This window comes from Harpia harpyja, chromosome 4 (genome assembly GCF_026419915.1).
Source record: "Harpia harpyja isolate bHarHar1 chromosome 4, bHarHar1 primary haplotype, whole genome shotgun sequence".
Taxonomy (NCBI): domain Eukaryota; kingdom Metazoa; phylum Chordata; class Aves; order Accipitriformes; family Accipitridae; genus Harpia; species Harpia harpyja.
Genome location: NC_068943.1, coordinates 83,377,186 through 83,403,630, shown reverse-complemented (window position 1 = coordinate 83,403,630; position 26,445 = coordinate 83,377,186). Strand labels below are relative to the sequence as shown.

Genomic DNA, 26,445 nt, shown 5'->3' with positions numbered 1-26,445 from the left:
GGGGGAGCCGGCAGCGGCCGTGCCCACCGCCCAGTGCCATCCCCAGTCCCCGACCACCCCCCCCCAGCTGCCCCCCAAAAACGGGGCGCAGGGGACGCAGGGTTTAACTCTGCGTTTCCCAAGCAGGAAAACTCCTGAGCTCCTCCCTGCTCACCAAAAACCTCCCAAAAAATGGTGTTTAGAGCCTTCAAATTCAAAGCACTTCTTTTATTAACATTTATAGATCAGCTTTTGTTCACTAGGAAAGCAGCAAAGGACGCTCGGAGGAAGCCCCTGTCCTTAGAGCGGGCTCCCATCAACCAGGATTTTTTTTTTTTTTCCTTAAAAAAAAAGCGAACAAAAAACCAGACCGAAAACAGTTTGGTTTGGATCAACTTTATACAAATGAACCTTATGTACACTCTCTTTTTTCCCCCGTACACCCCTATTTATATAAGGCAACATAAATAAGATCCTCGGGACTGTACAACACGTATGAACACTTCTTAAAACTGCACTTTCTGCTTTTAAAAAAATAGCATCATTCTCTTAAAAAATAGTAAAGAGGTTTTTTTTTTTTCTTTAAAATGTGTTGTCGATTTATTTAAAAAATAGGCATTCTGCTTCGCTGTTAGCTTAACTGACACAGATGGAGGCACTGTTAGAAAACGGACATTAGTACGATTTTTCTCTTTAAAAAATAACTTAAGCCATTCCCGAACTGTTTAAATATTAAAATATTTTCTCCCCACACACTTTTTATTTATTTTTAAATAACCACCTTATTGTCTGACCATCGTCCCGGGCGATTCCCGCGAAGCTGCCACAGAAGCGGCCGGGCTGGGGGTCCTGGTTTACTCCCGTGGGGCATCCGTGGCCCCCCAAACCGCTCCCGGTCCCCGGATTTTGAGTGTCACGAGGGCGAAACACATCCCGCTCCTTCGGCATCGGCGACGGGCACCCACACGCCGGGACGCCGCGTCCTCCTCCCCACCGGCTCCGTTCCCATTGGGGTGCGGGTGCTCCGGGTGCCCCTCGTGCCCCTCCTGGGTGCCCACTCGTGCGTGGGGTGGGGTGGGGGTCACAGCGTGGGGCAGCCACCCCCCCCCCAAGGCAGCTCACCAGGGTGGCCCCAAGAAGCAAAGCTCCGTCGAGGGACCCCCGGTGGGATGTGGCTCCTCGGGGGCCGTTTTTATTGGGGGGGGGGTGGAAAAAGAAAAAAAAAAAAATGCATAAGAAGAGTTCTCCACCTTTTCCTCGCCTGCCCTGGGCTGGGAGCTAATGAGTTTAACCCTCTGCAGTCCTCTTGTTCCTGAGATGAGCTGGGAGAGGATAGGATATATAAGTGTATATCTAGGGGTGCATGTACATGGTTGTCCTTTTTTTTTTTTTTAAAAAAAAAAAAAAAAAAAGAAGAAAACCCAAAAAGTAGGGGGAAAAAAAAGGAGGCAAAGGAGTTCTGCCACTGTCTCTCGTTCCTTTTCTCGCTCCGGGCTGTTAGTAGACGGCACCGGTGTTGGGGGGAGGCCCCGGAGAGGTGTGATGCATCGTGGTGGCCGGTGGCGGCTGGTGGGGTCCGTGGGGTCCGCTGAGGGTCTGGGGGTGATACCAGGGGTTGTGCTCCTCCAAAAAGCCGGGGGAAGAGCTGTAGGGAAGCGGCTGCGGGAGCGAGGTCCGGCCCGGCGCGCTGCCGTGCGAGTTACTGTCCCAGACGGCCGGGGAAGGTGGGGAGTTGCAGGCCATGGAGTCGCTGTTGTTGGGGCTGTGCTCCAGCGGCACCTCGCCGTTCTTGTACAGCTTCTTGAACTTGGAGCGGCGGTTCTGGAACCAGATCTTCACCTGGCAGGGAGGGAGAGGGGTCAGCACCCCGACACCAAAAGCAGACGCCCGGGTTGAACGAGGTACGGGAGTAGGACCCAGGGTGGGGGTGAGGTGGGGATGCCAGGCAAGCGGGAAGGGACAAGGGACATGGGTGTCACGGGGAGCCCAGACACACGATGCGACGCGGGAAGGGACAAGGGACATGGGCGTCATGGCGAGCTTGGACACACCGTGCACCGTGGGAAGGCACCCAGGACATGGGCATCACGGGGACCCCACACACATGGTGAATCGTGGGAAGGCCCCCCCCCCCCCGGGACGTCGGTGTCACGGGAACCCCAGACACACAGCGCATCGCGGGAAGGCACCCGGGATGCGGGTGTCACGGGGAACCTGGACACGCCGCGCGCCGCGGGAAGGCACCCATGATACGGGTGTCACGGGGACCTCGGGGGCGCGGCGCGTCGTGGGAAGCCCCCCTGGGGACATGGGCGTCGCGGGAAGCCCGTCACGCCATGCATCACGGGCCGCCAGCCCAGCACGCCGGGCGTCGGGAGCGTCGCCGGTGCTGGGTGAGGCGTCGGTGCTGGACGCCCTTGGCCCCTGGGGAAGGAGTGGGGGGGGCGGTGGTTGTCACCCAAACAGGATGTCCCTCTGGGAGCGGGTGACGCGCTCCGTCAGCCCTTTGCCGAGTGTCCCCGATTGCTTCATCGCCCAAGGGAGGAGGAGGAGGAGGAAGGCCGGGTGCTGGGGAGCGCCGCGCCAAGGGCGGCACAAGGGCGACGGCGACGGCCCGCAGGCAGGGAGGGCGCCGGGGACGGGATGGGGTGCGGGGGAGTCGCACGCCGCGGTGACGGCGGTGATGACCCGCTCGCCCTCATGCCAGCAGATCGGTGGGGGACGATTTGTCCTCACGCCAAGCAAATCCCAAAAGCAAGGGTTTAGCCCCAAATCTGGGTGCTTGCGTGGCGAGATGCCCGTCGCGCCCATCCCTGCTTTTCCAGTCCAGCCTAAAGTGCCACCCCAGCACGGGGTCCCGGCGAGGGGAATGTGATTCCTGTCCCAAAATCCCTTCTCTCTGCCTGGACCGAGCGGGAGCGGGGAGCCAAAGTGCCACAAGGACGGACCCAAGGGGAGCCCCAGAAACCCGGCTGGGGGGAGCAGAGTCCGGCCCCCACGTCCCTGCGCTCCAGCTGGACTCAGGGTCAGGACCTGCTGCCGGGACGGGGTGTCCCAAGCACCCTTTCCCGAGCACCCTGTCCCGCCTGGGATTTCGTGTCCCGTGTTCCTGGGAGCCAGGACCCTCCCAGGCACCAGGGCAGGATTCGGCCTCAGACCCTGCCGGGTGCCGGGGCAGAGCGAGGTCTGGGATGGGGCTGGCTCCACAGGGAAGGGGATAAACCCCGAAACCTGGGGAACGGGGCACGACTGGGGTCCGTCCCCTCTCTCTGCTCCGTCTCTCCTGTCCACTTTTTCCTCGGCAAAGCAGATCTGCTCCGCACAGGGAAATCTGGCGGCAGGGACCCCGGCGGCCATAAGCAAATGGGGATCATCCATCTCCAGGGACCCCCAGACCCCTCCCGGCTCTCACCATCCAGCTGTGAGCGGAGCCCTCACCCAAACCTCCACTCATTCGGGTTTTGTCAGGAGGGGGGCAGCTCCGGCTTCCCCTCTTGCCAATCCTTCCTGCCCGCGGCTGGGAATTGGGGTGACGGGGGGGTGACAGGGCGCTCAGCCCTTACCTGGGTCTGGGTGAGCCCCAGCTGGGCGGCCAGTTCAGCCCGTTCGGGCAGCGCCAGGTACTGGGCTTTCTGGAATCGGCGTTGCAGAGCCGCCAGCTGGTAACTGGAGTAGATGGTGCGGGGCTTGCGGATCTTCTTGGGTTTTCCATTGACCATCCGCACCTCCGGCTCCGGCTCCTCCTTCACTGACACTGGGCAGAGAGCGGAGGTGTGAGGCCGGTGCCGGTGAAGGGGTCCCAGCGCAGGCATCCCACCCCCAGCTCAGGGTCACCCCGCTCTGTGTGGTGACACTGCCCCGTCCGTCGGGGCATCCCCCAGATGGCCGCATCCAGCCCGGCTCCATCCTGCTCCATCCCCCCCGCAGCACCGGGGATGCCGGAGGGGGCTGAGCCCTGTCCCGACATCCACGCCATCCTTCGACAGGGACAACACCCCCTTCCCCCAGCCCCACGGCCACCCCGTCCCCAACTCGGGGACAATTAGAGGGGTGCAACTTCGCCAAGCTCCGGCTGCAATCCCAAGGGATCAGCGGGATGGATACGACCCCTCTCTCCTGAGCATCCTACCTGCTTCTTGGGCTGGGAGCTGCTGGTCCCTGAAGTGGCTGTACTGGCGGTAGGAAGGGCTGTAGGAATAGTCGGATTTAGGCGAGTAGGTGCTGGCAGCGCCGATGCCGTTGAGGTTAAACTGGTGGTAAGGGTAGTGGCTCACGGGCTGGCTGTAGGACTGGCCCGAGTAGTAGTCGTGCTGGCCGGTGTAGTAGCCCAAATCGGTGACGGAGGACTCCGGTAAGGTAGGAGAGTCCTTGGAGGCGGCATGGCAACTCAGCGAGCCCGAGAGGTCGGTGAGGATGCTGGAGAGCTTCTTGTCGAAAGAGCCGCTCATCGCTGGAACTGGGGGAGGGGGGAGCTGCCCGCCTGGCTGGGGACCCCCCAACCTGGCGGCTCCGGCTGCCCGCGCGTCAGGCCTGGCGTGCCCAGAGCCGGCTCCTCCGCACCGGCTCTTGCGAAGAGCAACCAAGAGACTGTGCCCAAACCTCCAGCCCCGGCCGCCTGCTTAAAGCCTTTAATTAGGGAGCAGGGCAGGGTGGGTGCGCATTCCGATTGGCTCCAGAAATATTGCCTGGGAGGCAAAATAGGCTCCTGCCTCCTCTCTGTGTGTGTTTTTTTTCTCTTTCTTTTTTTTTTTTTTTTCTTCTTTCCCTCTCTCAAGAAACAACAAAGAGTGGGTGAAGGAGGGAGAAGGAATAAATAAAGATCGCAGGCTCCTGTCTGCAGGAGCAGGGACTGGGGGGGGCGGCTGGCAGGGTCTCTGGGGACACCCTGTGATTCAGGGGAGGGCTTTTTTTCCGGGGGATTGGTGGCCCTCCCGGGGACTTTTGGTGCTGAGAGGGGATTTGGGGGGGGGGGTGTTGCTGGGGGGTAGGGGAGAGGAAGGGTTGGGGTTAGGGAGTAGCATGGATTTGGGCTTGGGGCTGGGTGGCTACAGGGGGATGTTTTAGACCCCCCCACCTTCTCCTAGCAGTTACCAGTGTCTCCCAGTTCAGTGCCATCCCCAAGGCAGAACCCCCCCCAGCCTCATGGAACAGGGGACTCTCACGTACCCCAAAACTTGCCGTCCTCCACCTGCCCTGTGGGGACCTCGGGGCAGTGACAAGCCCTGATTCTGGGGACATCACCCCCCCCCCAGGACTCTGTGCCCCTCTCCCACCCCCAGTCAGGGCCCTGACCCCCCCCACTGCCCTAAGACCCCCTGCCAGCATCGCCCAGCCCGGGGGTCCCAGGCCAGCCCCTGCCACCCCCAGCCACTCGCAGGGCTGTGCCCAGCCCCCCCCTCCACCCAGCAGTGTTGGGGGGGGGGCTTCGGGAGGGGGACTTTTATTTGGGGGGGGTGTCTCTGCCTCTACTGGCAGCTCCTTACCCCTGAGAGGGCCTGGGGGGGGCGGAGGGGGGGGGCTGGGGCCCGATCCTTAAGCCTGGTAGAGGCTTCTCCCCCCCGTCCCCCCCCCGATCCCCCTGCCCCCCCCCAGCAGTGCAGCGCGGTGCAACGGCTCCACCTGACGGCCGCAGCGGGCATCTGCGCCGCTCCGCTGAGGCGCGGGTTCGAGTCCCGGCCGTGCCGCCACCGCCGGGGCCATGAATAAAATAGAAAAATAATTTTTAAAAATGTGAATAGAATGGAAATAGAAAGAATGGAACAGAAATAGGAATAGGAATAGGAATAGGAATAGGAATAGGAATAAGAGAAATAGGAGGACTAGGAAGAATAGAAATAGAAATAATAGAAATAATAGAAGTAGAAATAGAAATAGAAAGAATAGAAATAATAGAAATAGAAATAGAAATAGAAATAGAAATAGATATAATAGAAATAATAGAAATAGAAATAGAATTAGAAATAGAAATAATAGAAATAGAAATAGAAATAGAAATAGAAATAGAAAGAAATAGAAATAGAAATAGAAATAGAAATAGAAATAGAAATAGAAATAGAAAGAACTGGAGATCAGTTCCAGAGGGAAGCAGCCAGGAAGAGGCAGGAGACTGAAGCGTGACCCAGAAGTCTGCGTGTGAAGGCACGGGCTCGTCTCCCTGCATGGGAAACGTAATTTGAGATTTGAGGAATTAATTCAGAGGGGACAGAAACGTCTGGGACAAGCCCAGCCCTGCCGCCTGTCCTGCTCGGAGCTCCGCGGGGGCCTCCCTGGGGAGGTTTCCCAAGGTCCCGGAGGAGCCGCTGGGACATCCCCCAGGTCCCCGGCCAGGTTGTCCCTCCAGCCGGACTGTCACCAGGGCTGGTTCCTTCTGGGAGAGGGTTTCTCCAGCAGGAAAAGCCGGTTGGAGAGCTGCAGGCCGGGGAACGCGGCCGGGGAGCGGGGCGCAAACGGGGAGCAGGTCTGTGCAGTCCTGAACCAGTTTGGGACTGGGAGGCACTGGTGCCTGCGGCTGCAGGAGGCTTCTCGGCCAGGCTGGGACTTGGTGAACCCCAAAAACCCAGGAGCTCATGGATGGGACGGGGGACGGGGGGGGTGGTCCAGTTTGGGTGAACTGGGACAGTGGGGGTGGCAGCAGTCGCTGTACGGGGGCACCCAGGGGTCTCCGTGGGTGGCTGCACGGGTGGGGGGGGGCTGGCAGGGCTGACCATAGGGCCAAGCCAGCACCCCCACCCCCGCCGTCCCCTGTGTCCCCCACAAGGCTGGAGGGGTTCCCCCCCCCCCGTGCCCCCCCACCAAGGTTGGGTGGGTGGGTGCCCCCCCAGATGCTCCAGTTGGAAACGCCCCCGCAGCCCAGCAGTGCCCACGGGAGTCCCCTCGTGTCCCCACAGCTGCGGGAAGGGTGCGGGGGGGGGACACGACCAGGCGGACTGCCCCCCCCACCCCGCAGCATCCTTGAGCGGACGGCTCCATCCAGTGGCCTCTTACAGTAATGACACCCCCTCCTTGGGCGGTGACACCCCTTCTTTGGGTGCTGGCACCCTTGGGTGCTCATACCCCCCCGTGGGTGCGAACACCCCCTTCTTTGGGAGCTGATACCCCACCCGGCAGGTAATACCCTTCCCTGGGGGGGGGGAGACACCCCCCTCCCACCCTCGGGTGCAGATACCACCCCGGTGGGTGCAAACACGCTCCTTAGGTGCAGACACCCTCTTACTGGGGTGCTGACACCCTTCTTTGGGTGCAAACATCCCTCCTTTGGGTGTAAATACCCTTCTTTGGGTGCAAACACCCTTTTTCAGGTGTAAATACTCCTCTTTGGTGCAAACATCCCTCCTTTGGGTGCAAATACTCTTCTTTGGGTGCTGACACCCTTCTTTGGGGCAAACACCCTCCTTTGGGTGCAACTACCCTTCTTTAGATGCAAACATCCTTCCTTTAGGTGTAAATGCCCTTCTTTGGGTGCAAACACCCTTTTTCCAGGTGTAAATACTCCTCTTTGGGTGTATATACCATTCTTTGGGTGCAAACATCCCTCCTTTGGGTGCAAATACCCTTCTTCAGGTGCAACCACCCTTTTTCAGGTGTAAATACTCCTTTTCAGGTGCAAACATCCCTCCTTTGGATGCAACCACCCTCCTTTGGGTGCAACTACCTTTCTTTGTGTGCAACTACCCTCCTTTGGGTGCAAACACCCTCCTTTGGGTGTAAATACCATTCTTTGGGTGCAAACATCCCTCGTTTGGGTGCAACTACCCTTCTTTGGGTGCAAACACCCTTTTTTGGGGTGTAAATACTCCTCTTTGGGTGTAAATACCATTCTTTGGGTGCAAACATCCCTCCTTTGGGTTCAAGCACCCTTCCTGGGGTGCCGATACCCTTCTTTAGGTGCAAACACCCCCCTTTGGGTGCAAATACCCCTTCTTTGGGTGCAAACACCCTTCCTGGGGTGCTGCCCCCCCCCTTGGGTGCTAGCACCCTCCTGGGTGGCAACCAAGGCCACAGGGCGAACCCCTGAAACACCTGACAACCCGCTGGGCTGAGAGACAGACCCATTGCACCCCAAAATGTCCCCAAGCCGGGGGGGTGGGGGGGTGGCCTGGCCACCTGGCTGGGGTTCTTTGTCCCCGTGCCGAGGGCTGTGTCACCTGCCAGAGCGAAAATCCACCCATCCCTGGGGAGACGGTGGGTGTTTGGGGTGCTCCGAGCCGGGATCGGGGCCAGTCCACACTGGGGGACATCGGGACAGGGACTGGGGACAAAGGGACAGGGGACAGGGCCCCGTGCCAGCACCGCGTGCCGGCTGCCCTTGGGACTGTCCCCTGTGCCGTCACTCTTTCCAGTGACATTGTGCAGCGCAGGAGCTGTGCCGGGACGCGGGAACATCGGGGTGGGGGACACAGGACATCCTGCAGCCCACCCACTCACCCGGTGGGGGGGGGGGGGACAAGACGACATTTCCCCCTCCACCCACCCAGGGGTTTCCTGGCACGGGTGGGAGTGGCACGATGGCTCCCGGTGACTTTTGCCGGGGTTGGGGACCACACCACCTCCCCGGGAGGGACGTGGGCTGCAGCCATGTAGTGGCCATGTCCCCGTCCCCAGTGGGGGGGGGGGGGTGTCCCGGGGCACCCCCGTGGCCCCGGTCCCACTCTCGGGGTCCCGGCTTGACCTCCTGCCCCCAGCCAGGCCCTCGGGGTGGGGGTCTGTCCAGCCCCATCCCTGGGGACCCCCCCCCCCACCCAGGTCCTCACAGCCATCCCCGGGTGACTCCCACTGGGTGCCGCAGCCCCCAGCACCCACACCCGGCTGGATGGTCCCGGGAGCCGGTACCGGGCAGGGAGCCCGTGCATTCCCGGCGTTCCCGGGTGGGAAGGCGTCGTGGGAGGCCGGGGATTTTCTCTCCCTCCTGTCCCGCTCCCACCTCCCAGTGCGGTGCAGCGAGGGGGGGCTGAGCTCAGGAGCGGGGGTCCCATCCCTTGTGGGGGGGGTCCCTCCCCATGGGGGGGGTCTGATCCTTGGGGGTCTCATCCCAGGAGGTCCCACCCCACGGGGGGGGTCTGATCCTTGAGGGTCCCATTCCAGGGGGTCCCACCCCATGGGGGGGTCTGATCCCAGGGGGTCCCTCCCCATGGGGGGGGTCTGATCCTTGGGGGTCTCATCCCAGGAGGTCCCACCCCACGGGGGGGGTCTGATCCCAGGGGGTCCCATTCCAGGCGTTCCCACCCCATGGGGGGGGGGGGTCTGATCCTTGGGGGTCTCATCCCAGGGGGTCCCACCCCATGGGGGGGTGTCTGATCCTTCAGGGTCCCATTCCAGGGGGTCCCACTCCATGGGGGGGTGTCTGATCCTTGGAGGTCCCATCCCGGGGGGGGAATCTCATCCCAAAGGATCCATCGTGGGGGTCCGAAGTGGGGGGGGTCTCATGTGTAGAGGTCCCAGGTAGGGGGGGTCCCAGGAGGTGGGTGCCAGCTTTGGGGTCCCCTGGGACAGCGCAAGGTGCAGGGCAGGGCCCGTGGGGTTTTGGGGGGGGGGGGGCACTGCCCCCCCCCATCCCCCACGGCCCAGGGCCGGGCCAGGACAGGGTGGGCCACTGGAGTGGGCGGAGCCGTCCCACGTGTGCGGGCACGGTTGCGCGTGGCGGGTGGGTGAGCGTGTGCGTGGGCTGGGGGGGGGGTGGGGCGGATGAGGCGGTGCCCCGGGGGTGGGCGGGGCGTGTGCCAGCGCGCGTGCTCCCGCCGCCCGCCGTGCACGCGCAGGTACGTCCCCGCCTCCCCGCTGCGCACGCGCGGGGCGCCGCCCCCCCCCCCCCCCCCCGCAGGTGCCCGGTTTGGAGTCGGGGGGGGGGGAGGAGATGCGTGTGCGCGCGCGGCCCCTTTAAGGGGAGTGCCCGGAAGGGCGCGCGCCCGCCCCGCCCGGCCCCGCCCCCGCCCCGCAGCGCACCGGCCCCGGTGGGGCGCGGTCCGGCGGTGGCGGCTCCGGGAGCCGGTGCGGGACATGGCGCGGTGCCGCCGGCTGCTGCCGCCGCCTCTTCCTCCTCCTCCTCCTCCTTCTCCGCTGCCGCCGCCGCCGGGGTTGCTGCTGCTGCTGGTGCTGGGCACGGTGCTCGGTGGTGCCGCCGCCTTCAACCTGGACCGCACCTTCCCGGTGCTGAAGGAGGGCGCGACCCCCGACGGCTTCTTCGGCTTCTCGGTAGCGCTGCACCGTCAGACCGAGCGGCGGGAGAGGTGTCTGTGAGTGCGGAGGGAGGGGGGGGTCCCCGGGGTGGGGTGGGGGGGGGAGCGGTGTCCTAAGGTTGGGGGAGCGGGGGAGGGTGCCCCGGGGGGGGGCCCCACGGGCGGGGGTCCCACGGGCGGGGGTCCCACGGGCGGGGACAAAGGTCCCCGGGTTGTTCTCGCCGCCGTGGGGGGCGGGAGGAGGAGCTGGCGGGGCTTTAGGTGCAGGGAGAGGGGCGTCCCGAGGGGTTTGGGTGCTGGGGGGGGGTCCCTCGTGGGAGAAAGCGGCCCCAGAGCCTTGGGTAAGGGGGATATGTGCTGTAAAATAGCTCCTCGGGTGTTTAGCCCGTGGTCGTGGCTTTGCTCCGCACCCCTTTATTGGAGGGAGTCCCATCCTGACCCTGGGGTTTTCCCCCCACCCTTATTCCCTGGGTGCTGAGCATCCACTGTGCGGCCCCCCCCCAGCACAGGACCCCGGTGATACTGGGCAGCAGAGCAGGGACACACCGTGACAGCACCGGTGGGCACGGAGGCTGGCGGCCACCCCCGGGAAGTGGGAGCCATCCCCACCCGCGGGGTCCCGGCTCGGCACCGTCGGCGCTGACCCTCACCGGGGCGGTTGCGAAGCCCCTCGTGTCCCCCCTTCAACTTTGGCCGGCTGCTGGCGAGGCTCCGTCCCCATCCAGCAGCCCTGGGGAACCTGTTGAACTGTAATTCCTGCTGTCGAGCAAAACCCCAACAAAAGCCCTTTTCAGCCGGTGCATTCCCCGTGCAATCCCACCACTGTCACTCGCCACGTCCCCTGCTGTTGCGTGTCCCCCCCCCCGGCTCAGCCGGACCCCCCTCATGGGCAGGATCCCCAGCTCCCATCCCTCCCAGCCGGAGGTGCGAGTTGCGTGTGCGTGCTGGGGAGAAGGCGCCGGCGCAGGGCTTGGGTTGGGTTTTTTTTTCTCGCTTGGGGGCACAGGTTTTTGCTGGCTCACCCTCCCGTGCAACTCCTGGCTGCGGGACTGGGGGGGCCCATTCGGAGACCCAGAGGGCTCCCTCTTTTTTTGCTGTGCCCATGGTGAAGGGACCGGTGGCAGCTGCTGGACGGAGGCATCTGCTGCTCCGCATTCCAGAGATGCATTTCGGCCGCTCGCCCGCCGTGGGATGTCTTGTTGTTGCTCCCGTCCAGGAGAGAGTGAAGCCGTTCCCCTGTGGAGCAGCTGCGGGGGGGCAGGAGCCGGCCCAGCACCCCGGGGATCCCTCCTCCCCATGGGGACACGCTGGCTCCCATCCATAGCTGGGTTTCCCCGGCTCCGGTGACATTGGAGCAGCTGGCAGGGGGACATCGAGGTCAGGTTCCTGGCTGGCACCGGGGCAGATCGGCTCGTCCATCCTCCCGAGATGTTGGCGCTGGCTGTTGCCTTGTCTCGGGGGGGGGGGGGGGGGGAGTTTGGGGGGCTTTGGTCCCAGCACGGGCTTGTGATCCCCCAGCGTGGGCCACGTGGCCCATGCGTGTCTGAGCGTGATGCTGGCGAGGCGCGGAGGCTCTGCGGTCTGTGGGGGAAAGGCTTTGGAGTGTAAAACCCCCGGGGGAATTTGCACCCCCTTCCCCTGGGAGCCCCCCCCAGCTGCCCATCCCTGTTGCAGGGGACGCAGGGGACCCTTGTGAGTGCGGAGGGGCCGTGGGATGCCAAGCACGTCCCTGCTTCCCCACGGAGCCTCGCATGCGGGCAGCGGACCTGGATGGGCTGCACAGGCAGCTCTGCCTGCGTGGCGTGGGCAGGAGGGGGGCCGGGGCGAGTGCAGGCAGCTCCTGCCTAACCAGGGCCTGGCTCGCTCGCTGCGGGCAGGTCCGGGGAGGCACTTGCTTCTCGTGGAAGTGGCAGGAGATAAATACCGGTGTCGGTATCCTGATGGCCAGCTGCCCTCCTGCAAACTGGGGGAGCTGCCTGCCCCTCGCTCCTACCTTGGGGAGTGGGGGGGAACGGTGCAGGCAGGAGCGTGGCAGAGGGCTGGAAGAGCCGCAGGGTTTGCTCCGTCCGTGAGGGTGTCCCGTCGTTCCAACCTGGGCTGTCGGAACCATTCTGGGTGGATGCGGTGAGGTGGGACCGGCACAGACATCCCCCCCACCGGCTCCCCCCATCCCAGGGCAGGCAGCCCTGCTCTTCCTCCCCAGAGCTGAGCCACAAGCCAGGGTTGGGGGGTGCTGAGCCGGGCTGCAGCACCACGGGGGGAAAACCCGCTCCCCTCCTTCGGTCCCGGCAGCGGATGGAAGTTTCCCCTGCCCTTTGCTTGCCGGGCAAGCTCTCGCAGGTGCAGCCCTGCTGCAACCGGGGTGGGGACAGGAAAGGGACGCTTCCTGCCACCATCATCCTCGCTGGGGTGGAGGGGGGGGGAGGAGGGTGTCCTGTGGTTTATTTTTTGGGGCGTCGATGCCATGCGGCTGCCGGAGGTCTTGGGATGGCGGTGGGGTGGGAGGGATGCTCTGGAGCACAGCTGGCATTCCTAATCTCCCGGCGGGGTGGGGAGAGCCGCTTCCCTGCGGGGGGGGACCAGGCTGGCACGGCCGGTGTGACACGCTGGAGTCCCCTGTCATCGTCCCCCCCTCCTCCACCCCTGCGGTGTTTTTCATGTCCCGGAGCTGTGCCCATGCAAAGGTTTGTTTGCTCACTCCTCCCCAGGCCAGGTGAAGGCGAGGTGGAAGCAGCGGCGTTATCGGTCTCCCCGAGATTAAGAAACTCCTTTGGCTGCCCGTGCCGGGTCCGGCCGCTCCCGTGGACTCAGGCAGGGGACGTGATTCAGCTTGTGGTCGTGCCAGCAGGACCCGGCGGTGCCAGGGGAATCCGACCCGTGTGGGTTTGGTGGTCCCTGAACGACATGGGGAAACTGAGGCACGGTGCTTCTGCGCCAGGGACCCTGTACGTGCAGCCAGGGGGGAGGCAGGAGGCGGCACCCACATCTGCAACCTTCTGGGTGCCTCAGTTTCCCTCCTGTGTGCATGGAGGAGCAGGGGCTCTGTCCGATGCTTGAGGGTCTTTCTGGTCCCAGCTGGCCAGTGGGGAGGAGGAGAGCATGGCCGGCAGCGGGGGCCAGCTGAATTCCCAGCTTTCCCTCCCCCTCGCCTGATTTTTCTGCCGATTGCCAGAGCTGGCCTGGCCGCGCTCCCCCCGCCTTGGCCGGGGGCCGGTGAAAGCCGCCGGGGTCCTATGGGGCTGCGGCTCTTTGGCAGGCGGAGGGGGGACGGATGTGCCGTGGTGGGGCCGGCGCCCGGGGGGGGGTCACATCCATCCATCCTGTCTGTCTGTCCATCCCTCGCTGCTTCGAGGAGCCATCTCCCCCTCTCCCACCTCCTTTCTGGTGTGGGCATCAGCAGATTTGCCTGCTCAGAGCTCCCCGGGGGGAGCTGATCATTGCAGGACCCCCCCATTGCAAACATAGTGGTGCTGGGGGGGTGTTGGGGTGCTGGTGGGTGGTTTGGGACTGGCCCAGAGCCTTGGGGAGGTGGGCTATGCCAGGGACACCCCTTGGTTGCCTGCCTTTGGGGGTTCGGGGGGGGGTTCTTGGGGGGGCCCTGCAGCCCAATAGCGGAGCTGAGCTCTCAAACCTGGAGCCTTGGGGGGGGGGGGGGGGGTGTCCCTGTGCCCAGGGATGGGATGTGATGGAGCAGGATGGGGTGCTGTGCCGGAGCCCACTCTTCCGCTTGTCACCCCTCGAGCGTGTCGGGAGATGGATGAGGTGCTGCGCTCGCTGCCCAGCTGCTCCCCGCCTGGCGCCCACCCCAGGGGGGGGGAGCGGGGGGCTCTGGGGGGGGTGTGCTGCTGTTTGGGGGGAGCACACACACCCCCCCCCATTGCAGACCCCTTCAGGGCTGAGCCCAGCCCACCCTGCACAGTCTCCGCTCCCCTTGCTGCGGTGTCCCCGTCGGATCCCCCCTTCGCCATCCTCACCAGACCTCTCCCACCCCCACATTTCGGGGCCGATCAGTGCCGTGGTGCCAAGACCATCATCCCGCAGCCGCCTCTCCTGGCTCAGCCAGCACTGGCGGGGAGCCCCCCCCGCCACCATCCCCCCCCCCTCCAGCCCCATTTTACCAGGGTGGATTAGGACGGGCCACGGCCTCTCGCATTCCTGCCTCCCTCCCTTCCCGGCCTCCCCCTCTTGCTGCTGTTTGACCATCCCTGCCTTTTTTCTGCTGTCCGAGCACACAGCCTGGGCTGAGCCCCATCTCCTCGTGTGTCCCCCCCACTCGGGTGGGACCAGTGCCACAGACTGGTCCTAGCCTCCCTGAGATGGGCGTCCCAGCATCCCGACTTCTGGTTTTCCTGGGTCTCGAGGTCGCTGGGCTCTGCGTGGCACATTGGGGCATGCATGGGTTGGGCAGGGGGGGGGTGTCTGTCCATATCCCCCCCCCCCCCCACTGCTCCAGTGAAGCTTGGAAGCCCCCAGCATCCCGCAGCCTGCCCCCCCACCCCACCCCAGGAGCAGATCCCGCGGGTGGGCTGCCATGCTGGGAAGTCTTGGCTGGAGGCAGCGAGACGCCGAAGCTGCTTGGCTTGGGTCGGCTCCCACCGGCCCCCCCCCCCCCGGGGGGGACCCACGGGGCACAGCCGTGGGGAGCGCTGGTGGTTGGGAATGGCTTTGCTTGGAGCCAGGGTCTGGCTGAGCCAGGACCACCCGGGGAGGCTGGGGGCAGGTCCTGGCCATGGCAGCCCCCCGACAAGGGGCCAAATGCGTGTCCCTGTCCCCCAGGAGCCACGCTGACGGTGGGGCAGCACCCGAGGGCTGTGGGTCCTGCTGGGGCTCAGGGTGGGGGAGCAGGACCCCCCCCGTGTCGTGTCCCCCCCCCCCCGGCTTTTCCCTCCAGCCCTGAGTCACAGCATGGCTGCACTGAGTCACTTCCCCTTCAGGTAAGTGGGGATAATGGTGTCCCTTGTTCCCACCACGTCCCTCAGGTGTATGGCTGGGGGGGGACACACAACAGAAATTAGGGGGGCAGATTTCTTTGTGCCAGGCTGGAAAAAGTCAGGAGGAAACCACTTCGCCTTCACACCCGGTGGGTCCCGCTTTCCCGGGGGGGTTGCAGGTGCCGCTGACATCCCCAGCCCAGCATTCCCCGGGGGGGGGGAAGCGGACACCCCCCCCCCCCATTGCACCCCTTGGGGGGGCTCCTCTATGGCTGAGTGATGCCATACCCCCCCACCTGCAGCATCTGGCTGACTCAGCCGGAGCGATGCTGCCGGCAGTGCCCGTCAGCAGCCGGGCGGGCATGGAGCAGGGGGGGGCCCTGACGTGCCGGGACGGGGGCTGCCTGGGGCCCCACATTCCTCCTGCGCCTGGGCTTTGAGTCAGCCGCCCCGGCGCTGCCCGGACGCGCCCGCGCTCCCGGCCTCGCATTGCTCAGCTCTGCCTTCCCCAACGCTCCCTTTCCCGATGGCAGCGGGATGGGGACAGCCAGATTTGTCCCCGTCCTTGCCGGTAGCCGGGCTGGCCGCGCTGAGAACTGGCCAGCTCATTACCCCAGTGCCCTGTGATAATAAGGTCTAGGGGCTGCGGCAGCTACCTGGGTGCCTTGTCCCCCCCCCCGGCAGCCTGCCTCCATCCTGCCTGCGAGTGGGGACGCGCTTCCTTTGCTGGCACCGTGCGGCCGTGCCTCCTCCGCGCCATTGTCCTCGCCATCCCGAAGGACTTCCCGGCGGAAAGGCTGGCCTTTCCGGAGCCCCCCAGGCACGCCAGGTCCTCCTATCGTCCCCCAGCCCCGTGGCAGGGCTGCGGATCCTGTGCCCTTCTGTTACCTGGGATCCCCAGCCTCTTCCCTTGGGGTGGGGGGGGTTCAGGTGGGTGCTGGGGTCCCTTCAGCATCACCTTAAAGCCCCTGGGGGGTGAGTGCACGTGGAGCTGGGCTGCGGGTGTTGCATCTCCAGCCTGGGCACCCATCCAGGGATGCCAATGTCCTCCCCCCCGCCCCCCGCGTGGCATCACTGTGACTCAGCCGGGATGTCTGTGCCCCTCCAGGGGCCTGAGTCACCCCCCCCCCGGAAGGGTGCTGCCTCCCCCCAGGACCCCCAGTGCTGCCCAGAGGAGTGGACGCAAGCCCAGATGCTTTCCGGGAAGAGGGATGCACGCGTGCCCCTCCTGGAGCTGGTCCCAGCTCACCCTCCCCACTCCTGAGGGGTCTCCCCCCTCCCCGTTTTCTGGGACGTCCAGTTCTCACGGCATTCCACGGCACGGCGGCCGGAGGCGGCGAGCCTGTCTGCCGGACACGCCGCAGCTGTGCCACGGAGGCCCCGGCCTCGCCGTCGGCTCAAAGGTTGGCCGGGAAGGGCTGCGGCTGTTTACACAGGCGTGGGGGCCCCGGTGCTGGCGGCGGCCGGTTCGTGCCGAACTGCTCCCCGCTTTGCTTTCCCTACCGGCACGGCGAGGTTTGCAGGCGTCAGCCTGATCCCCCTGTTCCTGCACCCACCGTGCACCGGGATGGGGCGGCTCAGTCGTGAGCCCGGGTTGGGATCGGGTCCTGCAAGGAGCGTGTCCGTCAGTCTGTCCCCCACCCAGAGCGGGGGGGGGTCTGTCCCTTTGCCGTCTCGTGAGACCTTTCGGCGTGCTCGTGCACCCACGTGCTGGGAGCGAGAGGCTGGTTGCTGCCAGCCCCGCGCACGCCCACCCAAGAAGAACCCCCATTCCTGCTCTGGAGATGGGGCTGGGGATCTGCTGCCCCCCGTTATTTGGGGGTGTCGAGGCGTGACGTCCTCCGGGGAAGCAGCTCCCGTCCCCTCCGAGCACCTCCCGGCCACCATCGCACCCCACCACCCTCTCCCCGGGGCAGCCTGCCTGGCTTTGCATCCCCCAAAATGTGACGGAGGGCATTGGGGTGGGTGGACCTGCCGCTCCCCCCCCCCCCCACCCCCTCTCTGCCCCCCAGGCTGCTGGTGGGAGCCCCCCGAGATGCGGAGCCGGCAAACGGCACGCGGACGGGTGCCGTCTACGCCTGCCCCCTCACCGCCTCCACGAGCGACTGCCAACGGCTCGACATCGAGTTGAAGAGTACGTGAGTGCCCCGGGGAACCCCGAAACGCCTCCCACACCCCCCCCCAGGCACTCTGGGGGTGCGGGGGATCCCCACTCTCACGCTCTCTCTTCCTCGCCCAGGTGAACCGGACAAAGCCATCATCGATGATATGTGGCTGGGGGTGACGGTGGCCAGCCAGCGGCAGCCGGCGGGGAGGGTGCTGGTGAGTGCACGTGCGCCCCGATTCTTGGCACGCGCGCCCCGATTCTTTACACGCGCGTGTGCCGGGGCTGAGCTGCCGCCTCGCACGACTGCTCGAGGGCACCAGGGAGCTGCTGGTGGTTTCACGTGGGTCTTGCGCGTGTCCCCGGCGCGGTGGCACCGGGCAGAGGCACCGCAGGGCTTCCCCTGTCCCCTGGGACTGGGAGCTGCGGGGTGACGGGGTGTGCGGACCCCTCTCCTGGCAGGGTGTGCTGGTGTGGGTGGACTGAAGCTCTCCGGAGCATCTCGGGTGGCAGGACAGCGTCATACCCTATAGACCGTCGTAGGCAGGGTAACTCTGCGACGTATGGGCTGCGTTAATGGCAGGGCAGCATCCGTATATGCGACCTGACGCCAGGATGGGGGCAGAGGCAGCACAAAGGGGCAGGGGGCGGTGGCCCCTCGTTTTTAGGGGTGCCACCAGACGCTGAAAGCAGATGCCGGGCTGTCCCGGCAGGCTTGCGCTCACCGTTACACCAAGGTGCTGTGGTCGGGCAGCGAGGACCAGCGGCGTATGGTGGGCAAGTGCTACGTGCGGGGCAACGACCTGCGCCTCAACATCAGCGATGAGTGGCAGACCTACCACAACGAGATGTGCAACTCCAACACGGACACCGACGAGACCGGCATGTGCCAAATGGGCACCAGTGCCGGCTTCACCGCCAACATCATCTATTTCGGGGCGCCCGGTGCCTATAACTGGCAAGGTACGTGTGCCTGGGGGGGGGCGGGCAGGCGTGGACATTGGAGCACGCACACGTGCGCTTATGTGCCCACATGCGCGTGGCGAGGTGCGCACGCACGCACCGGAGCGCGCGTGCACGTATTTGCGTGCTCGTGCGCGTGGATGTGCCTGAGCGTGCCCGACACGTATCGTGCGTGTGCTTATCTACGCACCCACGCAAACCCTCCGCGCGTGGGTGAGCGTGTCCGTGGGTGAGCGTGTCCGTGTGCGCGCACACGCGTCCGGCCGCGTGTGTGCTCACGCGCATTGCGGGCGTGCAAGGGGAGCGGGTGCTGAGCTGGGGGTGAGGGGCTGCCCCCCCGCTGCGGGTTTAACCCCCCCACACCGTTGCAGGTACCGACTACATGCTGCAGCGGGAGATGTGGGACCTGCACGACTTCTCCTACCCCAACAACAGGAACGGCAATACTTATATAGGTGGGGGGGCAGCAGGGCAGGGGGCATCCCCCTTGGGGGGGGGATTTGGAGCAAGGAGGAGGTTTGGGGGATGTGGATTTAGGGGGAACCTCGGGGGTGGATTTTAAAGGGGTGCGGGGTTTAGGGAGGCTTGGAGACCCCCCCATTCCCCAGGGACGATGGGAGCAGGGGCGTAGTGCTGACACCGTGCCGTTCCGGGGGGGGCTGGAGGTGGTCGTGGTGGGGGGACACGGGGTCTGGAGATGTCGGACCGTGCTGGCCCCCATCTCACCGAGGCGGGGGGGTGTGTTTGGTGGCAGGGTACACGGCGGAGGTGGGCAGCGCGGTGTTGCAGCAGGACGCGGTGACGGTGGTGACGGGTGCTCCCCGGTACAAGCACATGGGTGCCGTGTACCTGCTGAGCCGAAGCCCCCAGCAGACGCTGCAGAAGAGCCTCCTCCTCCCCGGGCACCAGGTCGGCTCCTACTTCGGCAGCGCCGTGGCCCTGGCAGACCTCAACAACGACGGGTGAGAGTGGGGGGCCGCGACCCCCCCAGCTCCCGGGGGTTTGGGGTCTCACCTGGGACATCCTGCAGCTCAAGCGGGGTCTCTGTGGGTCATAGCATGGAGGGGGGGGGTGCAGTTCTAGGGGTGGGGAGGTTTTTTGGGGGGGAGTCATCTTTTTAGGGGGGGGGGCTGGTGCGTCGGGGTGGGGTTGTGTCGCAGCCCCCAACCTTGACCGGCCCCTCGGCCCCGCAGGTGGCAAGACCTGGTGGTGGGAGCCCCGTACTACTTCCAGCGGAAGCAGGAGGTGGGGGGGGCAGTGTATGTCTACATGAACGAGGTGGGGGGCTTCCAGTCCCAGCCCAGCCTAGTCCTCACCGGCCCCAGCTACTCCGCCTTTGGCTTCGCCGTGGCCAGCATCGGGGACATCAACCAGGATGGCTTTCAGGGTGAGGGGCTGGGGACGCTTGTGGGGGGGGGTCTTTGGGTTGGGGGTGTCTTCAGGTAAGAGGGGATCTTACTCGAGGGGGGGGGGTCTCTGGAGAGGTTTGGGGTGAAGAGAAGGAGGGGGGGTGCATTCAAGGATGAGAGGGGCTGGGTGAGAGTTGGTGGGGGGGGTTGAAGAGGGGTTGAGGAGGTGTGGAGGTATACTATGGGGCAGCCCCATCCCTGCGGGGCTGATCCTGCTCTTCTCCCCACAGATATCGCTGTGGGGGCTCCTTTCGAGGGGCCCGGCAAGGTCTACATCTACCACAGCAGCGCAGAAGGGCTGCTGGACAAACCCCGGCAGGTAATGACCCCCGTGGGGAGCCCCTCACCAGGGCAGTGGGGCTCCGCATCCCCTCCGAGCACTCCGTGCTCTGGGGTGTGGGATGCAGCAGGTAGATCCCCGGATCCGTGGGGCTGCTGAGCAATGGGTGACATCCCACCCCCCCTGCCCAAATCCAGGTGATCAGCGGGTTGGATCTGGACGCCGCCAACATGCAGACCTTCGGGTATTCGCTGAGCGGGGGGCTGGACGTGGACGGGAACTCCTACCCCGATCTCTTGGTGGGCAGCTTGGCGGAGAGGATCGTCCTGCTCAGGTAAGGGAGCTGGCACCGGTGGGCATCCCGCAGCCCTCTGCCTTCCCTGCCATCTCCCAGGGATGGCTCCTGCCTCTGCCAGCACCTCGGGACAGCGAGGTGGGCACGGAGCGGTGGGCACGGAGCGATGTGCCCGGCTCTGGGAACTGGCGCTAGGCAAGGAAGGGCTGTGCCGCCGCGGGTGGGGGGGGAGCTCAGCTGACCCCCATCTCTGCCCAGAGCTCGACCCGTGATCAACATCCTGAACAAAACCTTCACGGTGACACCCAGCAAGGTGGACCCTGCCCGGTGCACGCCTGACTCCTGGTGAGCCCCCACCCCGGTGCGGCCGGTCCCGCTCGTGGTACTGCGGTGCTGGCGGCTCCGCTCACGACCCCTTTTCCCCCCCCCCCAGTATCACGGTGACCGTCTGCTTCTCCTACAACCAGAGTGCTGGAGACCCCAAGTACAAGGAGAAGATCAGTGAGTGCCCGGGGGTGCAGGCGTGGGAATGTGTTGGGGGGGGATGTTCACTAGCACTTGTGCAAGGGTGCGTGCGTACGCAGGGACACGTGTGTGTGAGCACACGTTTAAGGGAAGATGCACACGTGTTGGCGTGTGGGGATGCACACACGTGGGTGTGCAGGGGATACGTGTGCACACAGGGGGTTGTGTTGGAGGCACGCGCGTGTGCAACGCCACGGCACTCTGCTCTCCCCGCAGCCCTGGAGTACACCCTGGAGGCTGACAAGGACCGGCACCCCCCCAGGGTTAGGTTTTTGGGCACCCACTCTGCCACCTACCGCGGCATCTTCCCCATGCCCGAAACCCGCTGTGAATCCAAGGAGCTCCTGCTGCTGGTGAGCGTGTGCGAGCGCACGTGTGCCTGTGCACACGTGAGCGCACACGTGTGTGCGTGCACCGCAGGTTGCTCTACACGTGGCACTGGAGCTGGGGGACCGGCTCCTGGGAAATGGGGAGAGGGATGGCGGAGTGTGGAGGGTCTTGGGAACAGCAGGAAAAGAGGTGGAAATCCATCCATCCTTTCCTCCATCCATCCCTCCCTCCCTCCTGTGATGAGTTTGTTGGGTCTCGTGAGCAGGAGTTGGTACCCCAGCTGTGGCCGGGGGCTGCCTGGCTGGAGCTGGAGGGGGGGCCAGGGAGGGAGCCGAGGCTTTGCCGTGATTTCTGCCACCCTGCAGGACAACATCCGAGACAAGCTGCACCCCATCGTGCTCTCCATGAACTACTCGCTGGTGGAGAAGCCCAGGATCTTCCAGCTGGGCCCCCACTCCCTCGACGCTTTCCCCGTCCTCAACCAGGACCAGTCCCACGAGAATGAGACCAAGGTGCCGGGGGGGGCGATGGAGATGCTGGGCTGCAAGCGCCCCAGCGAGCCTGGCCTGGGGGATGGAAGAAGGCTCATGGGGACGTCCCTGTCCCTCCAGATCGAGTTCCAGAAGGAATGCGGCTCCGATAACAAGTGCTACAGCAACCTCCAGCTCCAGAGCAGCTTTGTCACTGACCAGAACCAGCCCCTGCCCAGGTGACAGCGGGTCCCCCCGGGTCCCCATCCATCTCTACCACCCGCTGTGCCATCCCCTCGGCCACAGGTCACCCCTCAGCCCGCCCTGGGCTGTGCTGGGAGAAGCAGAGGGGGGGTGTCCATCCTGCTGGGGTGGGCCACCCATGTGCTGAGCGGGGGGACGGTCTCTGCACAGGTTGAACGGTACCCAGGTGTTGCAGTACAGCCGGGATGTGCGGAAGCTCTACCTGAGCATCAACATCACCAACGTGCCCACCACCCCCTCCAACGGCGAGGATGCCCACGAGGCGCTCCTCAACGTCACCGTGCCGGCCAGCTTGCTGCCCTCCTCCGTCCGCCCGGTAGGCAGTGGCATCCCCCTCCCCGGCTGAAGAAGGCACGAGGATCGGGGTGGGCTTTGCCGGGATGTTCCTCATCCTCCTCCCCTCCCCAGAGCGGAGCGTGTACCATTGCAGAGACGGTGCTGTGCGAGCTGGGCAACCCTTTTAAGAGGAACCAGAGGGTGAGTGCTCTCCGCCAGCCACCCTCCAGCCCTTTTTGGGGGCTTGGCAGGCAGGCGGGGGTCCGGCTGAGCTGCTCCACGGTCCCTCTGTGCTGCAGGCAGAGCTGATCATCACCTTCGAGGCCATTGGGATCATGCTGGACACACGGGAGGTCTTGGTGTGGCTGGACCTGTCCACGTGAGTGTCCCTGGGTGGGTGGAAATGGGCTGGGAAGAGGGTGCCTGGAGCGGTGTCGGCTCCTCTTTTGCTTGGTGGAAACGTGGTGGTGGATTGGGATCGTATCTGGTGGCGTCGCTGGTCCAGGAAGGACTGGAAAGCAGGCAGGGCTCCTGGGATGGACAGGACAGGGACCCCATGGCTCCTGCTGGGAGGGTGGGGGCTGCCCCACACTGTCTGGGAGCTATTTGGTGGTGGGAGACGCTGACCCCAGTGCCTTGGCAGGCAAAGCACCCAGGAGGACCTGCAGCCCGTGCTGGCCAAGTTGCTGGTGGACTACAGCATCCAGTCCTCGCTGACCATGTGAGTGCAGCAAGGCTGTGCCCCCCCCCATCCCTCTGCATCTCCTCCATCCACCCCACCTAAATTTGGCTGTGTCGGGAGTGGGCACGGCCCCCCGTGTCCCAGGAACGGGGCAGAGGGATGCCCCGGAGATGCTCCCTGCACGTTCTGCCCCACTCACTATGCCTGTATGTCCCCCCCCTGCCATCCTGTCCTGTCCCCAGAGCCTCCTCCCATGCCCAGTCACACTTCAGCGGGACGGTGGTGGGCGAGTCGGCCATGCGGAGAGAGCAGGACGTGGGCAGCTCCCTCGCCTTTGATTTCCAGGTGAGCTGGGGGGCGGCCGGTGTCCGTGGGGGGGGTCAGGAGTGCCAGTCTCCATCTCCCCCTCTGCTTCGCAGGTGACCACCAAGGGCGAGTCACTGGGCACCCTGGGCACCATCCTGCTGGGCTTCGAGTGGCCCTACGAGATCCCCAACGGCAAATGGCTCCTCTATCCCACCGAGATCCTCGTCAACAGCAACGAGACCTGCCAGCCCCCCGGGGGGGTCATTAACCCCCTCAACCTCACCGTGAGTGACCTTGTCCCTGCTCCTTTGCGGGGATGTGTCCCTGCCCCACCGCGTGGGTACTTTCAGCCCCGGGTGGGCAGAGCTGCCCGGGCTCTGATGGGGCTCGTGTGTATGTCCCCCCCCCAGCTGCTGGAGGACCAGGTTCCATCCCGGCAGAGACGAGAGCTGGAGGCCCCCGAGCCGGCAGAGCCCCCCGTCACCCTGGCCACTGCCAAGAAAGCGAAGTCGGAGGTGGTGCTGGTGAGTGGGGGCTTCAGGGGGTGGGAGGGGGTCCAGCAGCACGTGCCCCCCACCGGGACGGCCGTGTACGCTGCTGCTTGGCACCAGCGCGCTGCGTTGGGGACTCTGGTTCCCCCCCAGACACCCCCCCCTTCCCTTATCTCCCAGAGCTGCTCCAAGGGCACCGCTCGCTGCATCTGGTTCGAGTGCCCCCTCCTTCACACCCAGCACCCCACCACCTTCAGCATCCGTGCCCGGGTGTGGAACAGCACCTTCATCGAGGTCAGCGCGGGGCCCCGCGGCACAGCCTGGGGATTGGGGGGGGCAATGGGGGGGGGTGAAGGCTGGGCTGCTCCCTTGGGGATGGTGCTGAAACAGGGCACTGAGTTTGCCAGGTCTCAGCTCAGAAGCTAGCACCCGTCCCTTACCCCTTCTGTCATTCATGTCCCCCCCTTTCCATCATCCGTGCCCCCCCAGGAGTACAGCGATTTTGACCGGGTGAAGGTGGACGGCACGGCGACGCTCTTCCTCCGGACTCACATCCCCACCATCAACATGAAGAACCACACGGTGCGGGTGAGTGATGCTGGAGCCTCTTACTGGGTCAGGCTGGGAGGGACTGGGGCCACTGGGAGCTCTTCCCCTGACGAGGCTCTTCTCGGCCCTTCCAGTTCTCCGTGGACGTGGACTCGGAGCTGACGGAGGAGCAGCCGGCCGAGATCGCGCTGTGGCTGGTGCTGGTGGCGGTGGCGGCCGGGTTGCTGCTACTGGGGCTGATCATCCTCCTGCTCTGGAAGGTGAGGGGGTGCCCGGATTCCCCCTCCCGGGGAGGGGGTGCAGGAGCCGTGCCGCTGAGACCTGATGGGCTCGTGTCACTGGTGGCTGCCATCCTCCCCGCCTGGCTGTGGGACGCTCGGGAGTGGTGGGTGGAAGATGCCCGGCTGCTGAGCGATGAGGAAGAGGAGCAGCAGAGAGAATCCCGGTGCAAAACATTTTGGGTGCTGCAAAAAAACCCACCCTAAACAGGGCTGGACGATGGCACCTCCTCAGCCCGTGGCTCCCACCTCCCCCTGTGCTGCAGGGACTTGGCAGGGGGGGGTGTCTCCGGCCCCCTGTGGACCCCCCCAGCTCCCTGGGGACCCCATTCTCTGGCCAGGAGGGGTTACGTGGCTCTGCAGGTCCACCCACCCCGCAGCATCCCCAGGGGCGAGCATCAGAGTGAGGGGGCAATGGGGGCAGCTCGCTGCCCCGCTCCCCCCACCCCACGGGGGTGGCCAGGAGCCCCCCGGCCCCTCTCCTGTCCCCCCCTGACCCCTGTCGCCTCCTTCCTCGCAGTGCGGTTTCTTCCGACGGGCCAACACGCGGGCCATGTACGAAGCCAAGGGGCAGAAGGCGGAGATGAGAATCCAGCCGTCGGAAACCAAGCGGCTGACGGATGACTACTAATGGGGGGGCCAGCCTTGCTGCCCCCCCTCCGGGCGCCCGCGCCACCCGCTTGGTAATGCCCCGTGGGGGCCGGCTACAGCGGCATCCTCCTCCTCTTCAGCCTCCTCTCCTCTTCCTCACTGCCTCATTTCTCCTGCCAGGTTCTATAGGTCTCTATAGGGTACAGTGGGCTCCGTGGGGTCTCTCCGAGCGGCTCCAGGACTGCTGCTCCCTTTGCCTCTTCTCTCTGCCGGCTCTGGGGTCTCTCCGGCCCCACGCTGACCCTCCCCAGCCCCACGCTGACCCTCTCCCCTCCCTCTCCCCTCCCAGTGCGACTTCTTCCAGCGGACCCGCTACTACCGGATCATGCCCAAGTACCACGCGGTGAGGATCCGGCAGGAGCAGCGCTACCAGTCCGGCGGCCTCCTGCCTCGCCGGCGCAAGAAACACTGGGTGACCAAATGGCAGGAGCCGGAGAAGTACTACTGACCCCCCCACCCGATCCCCCCCCGGCCTCCCCCGTGCGAGGGGAGCACAAGGGCCGGTGTTTGACTTTGCACAAGTGCATCTCTCCTTGCCCCAATCCCCCTTGGCCGTGGCCGCATCCCAGCGCTGGCTTCTGCACGCTCCTGTCTGCTTCACCGGGCTCGCCAGTGTGCAGCCTGGCTCTTGCACGCTCGTGCCTTGCACACTCATGGGGATGAGCCCCAAATGTGCCCCCCCCCGTTCCCCGATGTGACCGCTGCTGGTCTCACCACGTGCCTTCTCCCCATGCAGACACTCCTCCGGCCGTGTCCCACACACGTCCTTGCACACCGGGACACGTCCTGGCACCCTGGGACACACTTGCCACCCCCCCCCACCCCCCCCCCCATGCATCCCCCTTCCCTGGGTGCAGGGCTCCCCTCTGCTTTCACCAAGGCTACATGCGGTGGTGGGGATGGGGGCGGTGGGACCTTGTTTCTTCCTCCCCTTCCTCCTCCTCCTCCTTCTCTCCAAAGCAGTGCAGGGGCCTGATCCTGCATGTTCATACCCCCCCCCCCCCGAGTCCGCATAGGCTGCAGCTTTGGCTTGGGGAGGGGGGGCAGAGCATGAGGCTGTGTCCCCCCACCCCGCAGCCTTATCCCCCGCTGGGGGTCTGTCCTACCCCACGGACGCTGCCCCGGGCGTTAAGTTATTCCGTGTCTCTCGTCGGCGTTTTAGTGTTGAGCCCTGGAGCGTGGTCGGTACTGGGGGCTGGGGGGGGGGTCCCTGCACCCCCTGGCCCCCACTCGCCCCCTCCCCTGTGGCCGGGGCCCAATAAAGCCTCGCTCCGGGATTTGTAACCTCTTATCTCCTCCGTGTCATGGCTGGCAGCGTGATGGGCGGTGTGGGCTGGTGGGGAAAGGGGTTGGGGTTTTTTTTTTGGGGGGGGGGGGTGGGAATACCCTGGGCAGAAAGGGGAGAGGGGGGCAATGAAGCACCCCAGGCAGGGGTATTGGGGAGGAAATATCCCAGGTGGGCAGGGATATTGGGGGGTAATACCCCAGGA

General features: G+C 65.1%; 2 protein-coding genes across 3 annotated transcripts; one reads left to right on the top strand and one right to left on the bottom strand.

Annotated features, from left to right (window-relative positions):
• Nucleotides 1-210: 210 nt before the first annotated feature.
• Nucleotides 211-4,567, bottom strand: DLX3 (distal-less homeobox 3). Its single transcript, XM_052785879.1, has 3 exons — nt 4,109-4,567; nt 3,543-3,733; nt 211-1,818 (listed from the first exon to the last, which is right to left on the bottom strand). Exons 1-3 carry the CDS (start codon nt 4,425-4,427, stop codon nt 1,477-1,479), a joined length of 852 nt encoding a protein of 283 aa, XP_052641839.1. The 5' UTR covers nt 4,428-4,567; the 3' UTR covers nt 211-1,476.
• Nucleotides 4,568-9,858: 5,291 nt separating this feature from the next.
• Nucleotides 9,859-26,246, top strand: ITGA3 (integrin subunit alpha 3). Of its 2 annotated transcripts, XR_008234837.1 has the most exons (26): nt 9,860-10,208; nt 17,095-17,216; nt 17,322-17,404; nt 17,900-18,149; nt 18,521-18,604; nt 18,904-19,111; nt 19,343-19,536; nt 19,789-19,877; nt 20,036-20,172; nt 20,392-20,478; nt 20,567-20,634; nt 20,875-21,011; nt 21,354-21,500; nt 21,600-21,697; nt 21,873-22,038; nt 22,131-22,199; nt 22,298-22,377; nt 22,642-22,719; nt 22,923-23,025; nt 23,100-23,270; nt 23,397-23,510; nt 23,658-23,771; nt 23,967-24,065; nt 24,161-24,286; nt 24,825-24,987; nt 25,245-26,246. XR_008234837.1 is itself a non-coding variant. In XM_052785249.1 (25 exons), the coding sequence occupies exons 1-25, from the start codon at nt 9,973-9,975 to the stop codon at nt 25,401-25,403; spliced, it is 3,219 nt and encodes a 1,072-aa protein (XP_052641209.1). In that variant the 5' UTR covers nt 9,859-9,972; the 3' UTR covers nt 25,404-26,246. The 2 variants fall into 2 exon arrangements, 1 of the variants encoding a protein (XP_052641209.1); XM_052785249.1 differs by lacking the exon at nt 24,825-24,987 and having other exon boundaries at nt 9,859-10,208.
• The last annotated feature ends 199 nt before the right edge of the window (nt 26,247-26,445 follow it).

Coding starts and splice junctions, on each gene's coding strand:
- DLX3 (XM_052785879.1), bottom strand. CDS start 4,427: ATGAGCGGCTCTTTCGACAAGAAGCTCTCCAGCATCCTCACCGACCTC. Junction 3,734..4,108: donor GCTCCCAGCCCAAGAAGCAG/GTAGGATGCTCA, acceptor CTCTCTGCCCAG/TGTCAGTGAAGGAGGAGCCG. Junction 1,819..3,542: donor TGGGGCTCACCCAGACCCAG/GTAAGGGCTGAG, acceptor CCTCCCTGCCAG/GTGAAGATCTGGTTCCAGAA.
- ITGA3 (XM_052785249.1), top strand. CDS start 9,973: ATGGCGCGGTGCCGCCGGCTGCTGCCGCCGCCTCTTCCTCCTCCTCCT. Junction 19,537..19,788: donor CAACCAGGATGGCTTTCAGG/GTGAGGGGCTGG, acceptor TTCTCCCCACAG/ATATCGCTGTGGGGGCTCCT. Junction 23,271..23,396: donor TTAACCCCCTCAACCTCACC/GTGAGTGACCTT, acceptor TCCCCCCCCCAG/CTGCTGGAGGACCAGGTTCC.